The 12,506-nt window shown below is 35.2% G+C and overlaps 1 protein-coding gene across 1 annotated transcript in view; it reads left to right on the plus strand.

Annotated features, from left to right (window-relative positions):
- The window catches only part of LOC139728616 (uncharacterized), a 116,173-nt gene that overhangs the window by 52,220 nt on the left and 51,447 nt on the right, over positions 1-12,506 (plus strand). Inside the window, exons 11-12 of the mRNA XM_071639557.1 lie at positions 2,949-3,125; positions 8,702-8,799. Of these exons, the coding sequence (XP_071495658.1) occupies positions 2,949-3,125; positions 8,702-8,799 (275 nt within the window). The remainder of the gene's footprint in view (positions 1-2,948; positions 3,126-8,701; positions 8,800-12,506) is intronic.

Here is a 12,506-nt window from a genome sequence, read left to right on the forward strand (position 1 = left end):
CAGGCTTAATTTTATGGTATTTTCCAAAAGCAATTACGGAATTGTCCCGAAAATATACATATTCATGCTGTATGTATAAACTGATAAAGTAACAGGAAAAGATATGCAATAATTTGGAAGATGGTAGCTTTTTTAGAAATGGATAGGAATCGGTCAGCCATGTCATAGTATCTTCAACATTAATTCACACATTACTACATGCTCAGTGGCTGGAATGATTACGTTGACGTGTTTGATTTTGAGATAGCAAAAGAAATGTATTAATGAAAAATTGACAAGTTATATGATTGTTGCTGTGCTCAGTGAATTTAATTTTCTGAAGTTGTATAAATAGCAATGTCATTTGATGTATGATTGTCTTGCAAAACTAAAGAGGAGGGCATTACTTTTCTACTTTCCTTCATTACTTGAACTTATATTCATCTGCAGTGTGGGTTTGCTGCTGTTTCTGTTGATTGCTTACACACTCGCATACAAAAGAGTGCTCTGTCTCTTGTTTTTCTTTTATTTGATGGCACTTGGTGGAGTTTTTTTTTTCAGCTTATTTGGTGTGAGTTCCTCCATATCTATGTCCTGAAGCAAATGTCATATCAAATGTGTCTGATCCAGCCTGGAAAAAAAAAAATGAATGTTGGAGTCTTTATATCTTATAGAAGTAGAAATAATGTGTGTCAGGAAGTGTAATTTTGGATTAAAAAGAATAAATATTTTCTAAATTGATGTGTTTACTTCTGATAAGAAGGTGTTAAGATTAGCACGTCATAGCTGGCTTTGAATTTCCTGTTTACAGGCAATCAAAAGACTAACTCTTTTCCCAAGTAATCCATGCACATGTACACACCTGAATATTTATCTAAAATGTAATCATTCCATCTATACTAGTATTTGATATTTACTGATGTACAGAAAGTGTGACATTCATTTGAAGTATACAAAAGTTTGGATTGAAAGTGTGTATATTACAGTGGGAGCCTCTGTAATCTCTAGTATTGTTGTACTCAGCATAAAAATGGATATTTATGAATATAAATATGAGTGTTCATTCATAGTAGATAGGTGTTCATGCACATGAATAAAAATATGCAGCACTTATGTTTATGCATGAAACCCCTATATATGCACTTGAATAAAGATATAAAGGACTTCAGATGTTCATGCATGATGAAACACTATATTTAAGCAACTTCACATTGAAAAGGATTAAAATTGTAACTTGGTGTCATCTTACTTATGTCTTTAGTATCATCATGGCAAAAGACAAATTTACAAACCCGCTCATTGAATATATCAAGTGGTCTTTTTAGAACCATCCCAGTGAAATAGTTTTTGCAAAGTTGTGGTTACAGAGAAACAGCCTAAACTGCAAGCTGAGACACTATTACCTCTAGTCAGGGTACTGTTTCATGAAAGTTGTCAGCCCTGACAAGTTGTCAGTCTCCTGCAATCACCATAGTAGCAGTCAGTGACCAGAGCTTCTCAGCCAATCACAAACAAGGATTTTACTGAACTTGTCAGAGGCTTACAACTTTTATGAAATGGTGCCCAGACGAGAGCAAGAGTGAGATAGATAAATAGATAGATAGATAGATAAATAGATAGATACATAGATAGATAGATAGATAGATACATAGATAGATAAATATAGATAGATAAATAGATAGATAGATAGATACATACATACATAGATAGATAGATAGATAGATAAATATAGATAGATAGATAGATAGATAGATAAATAGATAAATATAGATAGATAAATAGATAGATATATAGATAGATAGAAAAATGGATAGATATATAGATAGATAGATAGATAGATACATGTAGAGAAGGAGAGATAGAGAGACAGTGAGAGAGATGAAAACATTATGTCAAATTCATCATCTCTTATTCTTACATAGCTATGTTGTTAACTAACAAAAACCTCATTTAGCTTTCCCTATGTCCTTTTCTGATTAGTTTTATATCTTTCATTCCACTATTGTTAGATGTTGTTTTATTCATTTATACATAGTTTTCAAAGGTTTCTCTTTAGAATTATAATAGAAGCTGAGAAGTAGGCATTAATCAATAATTCATTTATTTTCAAAAATTTGTCACGTGAATCCATCTGCTATTAGTGGCTGCTTTATGATTACTATATTGATAGTGCCATATTATTAGAGTTAGTTTATCATCTTGTTCAGTCGTTAATTGATGTAAGTCAGCAAAAGTCATCATCATGAAACATATATCTTCCATAGAAATGATTTCAATTAACTTTATGTTGATGTTTCAAAGGACAACAAAGGTTGTAATCTGCTTTTTAACATCCTTCACTCTAATTGGTTTTTGTGTATGATGTAATGTAAGTTATGGTCAATGCAAGATTTTTCTTTCAACTAAATTTCTTTGTCCTGCAAACATATTATATGATTTCATGTGTTTATTTTGTGCTTTAGCTTTCAAAATTTGTGTGCTTACATATCTCCATATCATGGTTATAATATAATTTGAAGATAAAGGCCCACCTTCACAAAGATAGTCTGAATTTAGTATATGGTTTAAATGTAAATGACATATCTCAAACAACTATACAGACAACCAATAACGAATGAACGCTGACACTGCCAGGTGCAAATTATGCAAATTTCATGCCTGTTTTAGTCTGTGGACAAAATTTAAACTATGAATTTGATTTAAACTACCTTCGTGAATTTGGGCCTTGTGGGTTTTTTTAATACTGTTTTCACTTGTTATACTTGTTATAGTCCTATTATTTCTTTAACTCAAGTGTGAACTTCATAAGTTTTAAAATGTGGGAAGATACAAAATGTGATTCACAAGTATATAATTAAGTGTGCAATTATCAGTTGGATTGTTATCCCGTACAAATTGCACACATTTCCACATTAGAGTGTAGACAGTAATTCCATCATAACTTGACGACCGAATCCTTGTGCTCACAGCGGCAGATAGCGCCCTCGCGACAGCCAGCATGGAGAGTCTGTCAGTGAGCGAGGCGGACTGGGACAACCTGACTAGCCCCAGGCGTAGGACAAACTTTGTGCCTTACCGGAACTCGATTCTCACGTGGCTCCTGAAGGACAGCCTCGGAGGCAATTCCAAGACCATCATGATAGCAAGTGAGTGTCTCCATGGCAACCATCTGGATGCTGCCTCTGTTGCCACATTCTTACTGTGCAGTTTTGTGTGTGTGTGTGAGTGTGTGTTCATGTCTGATATGGTTAAATTTGTTCTTTTCTGGGAAAGGAAATTGTTACAAGACATCAAAGTAGGGGTCTACAGGTGTTTATAAAGTTTTGCATTTTTTTCATTTTCTCAGTCAGTAATTTGGATTGAGCTTAGGTTTTACAAAAAGAAATTCCTTTTGTTGAGTTTTGCAGCTGTTTGTGTCATCACATGTAACTCTACATACAATGCTACTTGTCATAATGATGATGATAGTGAAACTGTTGAAATGATTTTCATGTTGATGTAAATGATAGGATGAGTGTGGTATCGATGATGCATACAAAATGTTTGCAGCACTTCTTGTGTTATCCATCAGTAGATGGGTTTAGTAACATCAAAATGGAAAGCATGTGTTGTTAATGACTAGAAGAAAACTTACCCAAGGCTTACCTAACATATCACCAAAGTGGATTCTTAGCAATGAACTGTATTCCATGGGAACAGGTGAATTGATTACTAGTAATGTGCCACCAAGGGGGGGGGGATATTCATAGAATTAAGATTTGAATGTATTAATATACCAATCTGCAGCACCTACTGTGCACTCAATGTGTGAAATGATAGTGATATGACTTTGAATGTCAAAATTCTAGGATATGGTTCCCCCTTCAACCTTCTCAGTTTCACCATCTCACACCACCACCACTGAAAATTATACAAACAAGTTGGCCATGGATGGTATAGACAAAGTTAATGTTGCAATGATACCGGGCAATTCCGCGGTAACGGAATTACAAATCAGAGAATTTTGGCTCATATTCTTTCACCCTGTATACGGGATTGATTACTTTGCCTTCTCTTGATACATTTAAAAGATGCAGAGGTACGCACACTATCACCCCAAATACAAATTTGTTAAATGTTCTCACTTGGGTGGTTACAAAGGAGGTCTATGTGCGATGGTAACGGAATTACCAGAAAATTTAGTCACAACTTCAACTCTGACTTTGGGAGTTGTTTCTCTGAAATCTATAACACATACACTGTAGGTTGTTGTCTGATTTCATCTTTGATTGTGTCAACTTCAATATAGTTGTATTGTTTTTCAAATATTTCATCACATTTTCCAAGCAGCAGGCTTTTTCCCTGTAAAGTCAGTGGTAACGGAATTACACAAATGGTAACGGAATTACGCCTTCTGAAATACACTGGAAAGAATACACATTCTTGGTACTCGTGTATTCTGAAATGTCTTGATAAAGATTGTTTATGCCTTTAGCTATAATATAACCACTAAATAAGTACTCTCTAGCCTTTGACCTTGAACTGCTACAAGTGTATAGGTGCCAAATGAGTTTTTATTTAAAAAAAAACAAAATGTTCATGCTAATGACCGTGATTTGAAGTTGTAACTATGTCAATCAAGATCTCGTAACTTCTAAGTACCACATCCATCAAAATTTGTCTACTTTCAAGTTAAGAATTTCACACTCTGCAGGTAAATGACATCTAAGACACACGGTAACGGAATTACGCTAGAATAGCCCTACACAAGTACAATTCTATAAATCCAGTCAACAATACTCAAATTTTCTTGTATTTCTTTTGTTGATATCATGCAAGACAGATTTCTCTGTTTTCTTCTTCCTAAATATACCAATAATTGACAATATGTGTGAATTACTTACAAGTATTGTACATAAATATTATGTGCACATGCATAAGAAAATAATAAAAACCTGTCCGGATTGACAATGAATTTAAATCTAAATCATAAAGTGCCAATTTACAGTGCAAGAGCACAGTGTGCAGCCTCATCATTGAACACAATGTTTAATGTTAAGGATGAACACTAAGGATGCTTGAAACTTTTAATTTGTTAAGTGAAAAGATGCTGTTGTGGTTCAATGACAAATATAACAAATTACAATTCAATCGTAAATTGAAAAGAAAATTTTCTTATGATTATGGTACTGCACCAGTGCTTAATCATTATCATCTATATGTTGTGGCATATATTAATCACTAAAAACTTGTGACATTTTACTAATAGCTGAAGTTGCCCCCTGGTAATAGTGGTATATACAGTAATGTAGTGCATAATTTGATAATTCCCTTACAGTGTAAGTCCTACTTAAGCCCACCAAAATAAAATGAACTAGACTAAAAGGAAATAGAAAACAGCAAAATAACTTTAACAAACTACAACTTTTTGAACCATAAGAGTGAGTCCACCAAATTCTGTTAATATATAGAAAGGTAAGAGGGCCTCTTTTATCCATCTGCAGCTCACTGTGTTAGAGTTAGATTAATCAACCTATGAATGATGTTAGTATTTACTTCTGACCACACAAAATTTCCAAATGACGTCTTCAGAAACATAATCATCATGACTTGGCCTATACATTTCTTACAAGTTTCCTGTCTCTGTCTTTCTTCTTTGACTTTGTCTATTTTCTCATCCTGAGTGTTGCCATATATATTTACTCACAAGAAGTCTGCATCTTCTCTTTTGCAGTAAGTTGTATTTTGACTGCCTGAAAGCAAATTATATAATACACTGTAATGGCACTTGTATGAAAGTAAACTGGATTGTAAAGCAAATGGTAACATGAAGAGTAAAGGAAGAGGCAGAAGCCCATTGACTTAAATATCTAAAATATTCTTAGGACGGGAAGTATAGGCCTAAATGTTACATTTTAGAGCTGTATCGCAATTACTGACTGGGTAAATGTTCATCACAAATGGTGTTTTTGTTTTTATTCCTTTTAAAAAGAAAGGATTAAAGAACAAATTTCAAAGGGTAGCAGATGCTCTGTATCAAATAGGTGTGAAAATCAAAATACATGTCTCTGTGGAGGAAAGATCTACGAAACAGATGAAAGAAGGTCATAGTCACACACTTACCATTAAAGATAAAGCACTTGAGGATGAAAACAGGACATGTTCAATAAAAGGTCAAACTATCGACTTAATAAAGCCTTTAGCATACAGAAAGATCAAAGGTGTCACATTCAGTGGGCATCCCGTGTCAAGTAATGACTTCTATCACATTGTGTATGATCCTTAAACTCTTAAATTCTTGATCTTTCCTCACAAAAATTATCCTGTTCATTTCTCTCTGTCAGTATCAGTGCTCTCTTTTCCTTTTAAAGACATTTTATGTCCTTCCTCTTCTTCCTAACCTTTGTTCAATTTATGCTGCATCACACCTATTCAACAGTCCCTCATCACTATACTTAAGATTTTGTATGAAACCATGAGACTTTTTAGCAAGAAAATATACATTGATATCTCAGAATTCAGTATGATTTTTAACATTTGAGAATGAGTAACTGTAGGAAACCTTATTAAGTTATCAGTTAGCACAGTCTCCATGTAGTTCTTGTACAAATGTATGAGAAAAGGTGAAAGAGGGGAGGAGACTTTCAGCACAAGAAGTCTTGTCAAGCATGTACCCTGATGTTAGGACTCACTGTCAGAGGCATCCAGCTAAGTACTGTATGCTGAGTCATGTCAGTGTATCATACCATACACATATTTCAACTTTCACTCCTTTACTGCCAATCACTAACACTGTTAAGCTCAATAATAATGCCCTGAAGCTATTTCATGAACAGTTCACATACATATTGGCACAAAAGTAGGATATGTCATTCTCTTCCATACTAGATGTGCGTGTAATTCCGTTACTATGTAATTCCGTTACCACAATTACAGAAGAACTGAAGGAGATATTTCACAAAATGTTTTGTGACTTTTCAGTGAGTCACATGTAGAGAAAAAATTTACAAGGGGAGAAAAAATCAGTGATTAGTTTGTTCAGGAGAAAACTTTTTTCAATTTTATGGTAACGGAATTACGTCAATTTGTCAGTAGATTTTGAAAATTTCTCAAAAAAATATCATAATGAGAGTGACTGAATGATTCATTAAATGTGATTGTTGAAGCATAGGAAGAAAGATGTGGAAGTATGGATAAAGCAGAGAGATATTTAAGTTGTTTCATTTTAAATTTTCATTTAATATTGTAAATTTTAGATAAATACAATAAATAGTCTTCCAACTTTAGAAGTGTGTACAACAAAAACGAGGAAAGTTATTGGAAAAGGGTTTTTTGTTTCCGTAAATACAACAATCCGTCTGTACGGGAAACTTTAATTTCTGAGCATTTACTTGACTTTGAATTTTGCTGTTTTTGCCCTTCCCATACGGAATTGCCCTACCTCTGACATCAAAGAGTGTAACATCAATGGCATGTTCCCCTTCCTCCAATGTCAGAGTGAGAAGGGTACAATGGCATCTCTGGCATCTTGGCTGTTCATTACCACCTTTACACAAAGCAAGGAGCATGCAGCTGGAATAATTGTCAATTCTCAAGTGCATGCCTCCCTTTGTCATGTATTCAAAAGGAGCCAACCCACTTGTCTCAGAGTCTGCTACACTGGCTCAGTCCCATTTGCTTGAGTCAATTACAGCAAGGTCCTTTAATTGAAAGGATTGGTCTTAACAGTTCTGACAATCGCTGGCTAATTGTTCCCTCGTAACAAGGGGATAAAGGACCACGAATTTCCCCTGAAGCTCTTGTGATTGTTAGTGGCTCAGTGTGAACGTAACACCTTTTCTGCTGCCAGCGTGTGTGATGTTTGTCCAGGAGAAGGGGGAACATGGTAAGAATTCTTTCTGGTATGGAAAGTGTGTGACGTGATGTGTGTGTATGTGCTGCTTGAGACTCTTCACTGGAAAAAAGGTGGCAAAGAAACAGCAAGACTCGCTGCACTTTTGGATCAGTGTGATTGGATCAGCGTGATTGGCAATGCAGTGTTTGGAACTTGACTGTCTTCTGCAAAATGCAAGGATTCGTGTATGTTATGACATGGGATATGTATGTATAGCTTCCTTAGAGTATCACATGAAATTATGAATGTTTAGGGTCTTTTCTGTGGATTCTTGTTTTGGGCTTCTCAGTGTGAAAGTTGAGTGGTGCATGCTAAAAGTACTTTTGCCTTAAATGTGAAGTTGTGATAAGAACTTGACCAAAATTTATACCAAAGTTTATGATTATGATCCAGTAATGATTCCAGAAATAGTTTCTATATTCCCCCTGTTTGATTAAAAGATAAAGTCTCAGGGGTGTAAGTCATAGTGGCTGGTACATTTCTTGGTTTTGGTGCTCATTTTAATCAATTTAGTCATTATCATTTCAAACATACCATTTTCTCACTGCATAAAGCCAATGCTCTGTGCTTCACTCGCCAAAATTATATACGTGGTCTTGTACATGGAAAAAGTTGTAAATGATGTGTCTTTCTTGACAATACTATTTGTACCATTACCATCAGTGAAACACTTGTCAAACTCTTGTATCCATTTTGAATATGTATTTGAGTATTTTTCGTAGTCTAAGTCCATAAAACAGGCAGTAAGCCTGAAGCATGCACATAATTATAAATCTTGTGTTCTGCTGATATTTTACTGTGGTCACAGTATTCTTCTAAGTATTTTCTCTTTTTATCATGGTTACCCAGCAATCTCCCCAGCTTCCATTCACTACAATGAGACCATGAGCACATTGAGGTACGCACGGCGAGCCAAGCACATCGTCAACCAACCAATCATCAATGAGGTATGCTGCCCTTCTTTCGTTTGATCATCTGCATTTATTGACATATGTGCAAAAGTAAAAAGATGTCAGCGGTCAGTGCTGGATAATGCAGGTCGGTGGTATGTGTCCGAAAGGATGCGACTGAATGGGTGTGTTATGTATATTATCATGATGTCATTTCAGGATAGGACAGACTGGACATGTAGTATTGGTTTGACTGGGGGGGGGGGGGGATAGTTTCAGTGATGTATTATCCCTTTATTGTTGTTCCTGTTTGAAATCTTGAAAGCAGGAAATTTCTCAGTGTCATTCTAGTTAATAGATGAGATTGGTTTTGAGATTAATTGTAGCGATTTTTCTACAAAGTGTGTAATATAAAAGATCATAATGTAAGTGGCTGCTGGGAATTATACCTGCATTAACAACAAACAGATTTGAGGATACATGTATCGTGACGAAATATTACTGCTTCCTTGTCCAGTCAGCTCTTACTGGTTTACTTGTTTCACTGGTATTTGATTGTGCTGAAGATGATTCTATGTCTAAAAAAGAAATTTTCTCTGGAACCTGTTCTTAAATCTTCATAAAACTAATCCTGGTTGAGTTATGTTTTGCAGTGTACATTATATGCCTATCCATGCTATGTGTTGTTATTCTACATTGACAATGATTCATGTTTATAGGTAACAGTTTCAGAATGATCTAAGATCATAGAATGGCATGTATATTCAGCATTTTTGTATTGAGTAGGTAAAGAGATGCATACTTCAGAATTTACATGTTTTATTTTTTTTTTATTAAATTGTTGTGATATACGTTTCTGTGATTCTTCCCTTGCAAAGTGTGTATACTTTTCTTTTTTACTCTTTCTACATTTTTTGTTGTTGTTGTTGATAAAGTAATTACTAATGAACAGAAATGGATTTCTTTTTTCCAACCACTTTAAAGAAGTTTTCATCCATTAAACTGTGAAATTGAGTATTATTCATTGCATACATGTTTTGGGGGTTGTTTATATATGTGTTGTTGTTGGATTTTTTTTTTTTTTTTTTTTTTTTGGGGGGGAGGTTGTGTATGTTACTGTTTTTAAAGGACAAGTCCACCGTCATATAAATATGGATTGAGTGAATGCAACAATATTAGTAGAACACATCAGTGAAAGTTTGAGGAAAATCTGACATTCAATTCAAAAGTTATGAATTTTTAAAGTATCTGCGCAATCACTGCTGGATGAGAAGACTACTACAGTGTGTGATGTCACATGCATACAACGATATAAGGAAAATAAAAAAGAATTTCACAAAACTTTACTTTTTGAATAAAGTGCACACTCCTTGAACTTGTTACTGATGTATGTTAAGGAAAATATTATTCCCCTTGCCTTCTGAAAGAGAGAAGCTGAGTGTTCTTTTGTTATACGAGAAAAGTGAAAATAAGTTGAATTTTCTTTATACTTTCTTTATACCGTTGTACACATGTGACATCACAAGCTATAGTAGTCTTCTCATCCAGCCGTGACTGAGCAGAAACGTTAAAAATTCATAACTTTTGAACGGATTGTCCGATTTTTCTCAAACTCTCACTGATGTATTCTACTAATATTGCTGCATTCACTCAACCCACATGTCTATGAAGGTGAACTTGTCCTTTAACACTCATTTTAAAGTGGCCAGGCATTATAGTTTTGTGGTACAGTTGAACCTCTATTATCCGGCCTCCCTTTATCCGGATCTCTCTATTATCCGGACGCAATCTCGCCATGATTTTTTTTTTAATAATTACGGGGAGAAAGGGGGATTCCCAACTCCTTGAGAACTCCTACCCAAACACACATGAATTACATATTACTTCCAATATGATTAACATACATTGCATCAAATTTCCTTCCAAATTGCTTACCTTCAGACATTTCAACATCCCGAAACATCCCCAAATGTAACAATGAAAAGGTTGCAGTATACACATTACTACATGTGGTACTACAATGGGCTACATCAGTACATGTGTATGTATAATGTACATGTATAAAGCATTGAGTCTCCCGTATCCGGCCAAATCCCTTATCCGGATGAGCCCCGGTCCCGACTTGTCTGGATACGAGAGGTTCAACTGTAGTTACCATGCTGGGGGAGGTGGGGGGGGGGGGGGGGTTACCATTGCTCCTTGACCCACATCCAGGCCCATAGCCTGGTATGCTTTGCATGTCACTGTGCATCATTATATGGATTTACTCTAAGTGGGCTTTATAGCAATATTCAGATCAGGAATAGATATTTGAACATTTCGTATTACAGAAAGCAAGAGCTATTTTTCAGGGGAGTGTTTGTACAAAGAGTTGTATCAATATTTCCTTTGATTCCTACTGGGTAAGTCCACAAAAGCAGCAGTGCGAATCAATATTACTATTCATGCTTTCATTGTGTAGGGGAACAATTTGTATGAAATGACATAAGACAGGAGATCGTATATCTTTAGTCAACATGTGTTTTCTTTGGGTGTGTATTTTGGGGGTGAGGGTAGGAGGGATATGCAAGGGGTTATTCATATGTAACTTTAACCCATTGAGGACAAGTCCCGACTATACTGAGGTAGGTGTCTATGGGAAATGCGTGTTGTAGCAAAATCAAACCATCCTCAACGGGTTAAGATATCAGTACTGGGATGACGGATGTTATGATATCATGCTTTTAGTGAATAAAGTTTAATAAAAATCATGTAACATTTGTTTGTTCAAGTGCACCATGCATTTAACAGACTGGATTATGGATGCTTGTATTTGGTTGCCAATGCTTTACTGTATGAAAGTATTATTTTTCTTTATTTGCAAGGAGATAACATATAATAATAACAATGATAATAGTAATAATTATAATAATAATGATAGTAATAATGATAATAATAATGATGATGATAATAATAATAATAATAATAATAATAATAATAATAATTTGTTTTTCACAATACTGTAAACTACATTACAGTATGATTATGAGAAATTGAGATGAATTGTTGCCCAAGACTGTAGGATGTATGTATGATGTAGAGAGAAAGAGTGATTGTTTTTCAGCTCATAAAATTCAAAACTATATTTTTCCTTCAAAAAAAAAAAAACATACTGAAATTCTGTAAGTAGTGTCACTTTATTTTAAAGAGATTATAATATTATTGAGATATAAAAAGATTATATGATTCATTGATCTCCTCAAGGGTTCTTGTCCTTATCATCCATTCCATCAGTGACGTGTCTTTGGGTACATATCTCATCTGGCCGGGCTGAACCTTCTATATTTGTGTGCCCAGGGCTTAGGAGGGATGAAAACAGTGTCACTGACTTGTCTGCAATTAGATTTTGGAGAATGCTTTGGTTTCGTATGCCCTGACCAGGGCCTCCAAGATAGCATATCTATGACAAATAACCTCTATAGTAAAACAATCTCAACATCTTTAGGCGGCCATGCATGCAGCCCATTGTAATACAAGCTGGCTATTTATGCCTGCCATTGGAGACTCTTGCACGAGGTGCCATGCATAAGTGCATAGCCTTGTATCTAGGGCATCAACCATTACCCTGATGTATCATTTACACATCCCTGCATTATGGGTGGTGTTCTTTGTGGTTTACGTTTTCCATTCGCTGCCTGTTGCTAGGAAATGTGGTGCCTGTTGAGCCTCCCTGGAATATGCAATCTCCTCCTTGCATCATACATGAGCACACTGGGTATTGACAG

Source organism: Diadema antillarum, unplaced genomic scaffold (genome assembly GCF_040938485.1).
Source record: "Diadema antillarum isolate AM-2024a unplaced genomic scaffold, OU_Dant_1.0 seq00000187_RagTag, whole genome shotgun sequence".
NCBI classification, from domain to species: domain Eukaryota; kingdom Metazoa; phylum Echinodermata; class Echinoidea; order Diadematoida; family Diadematidae; genus Diadema; species Diadema antillarum.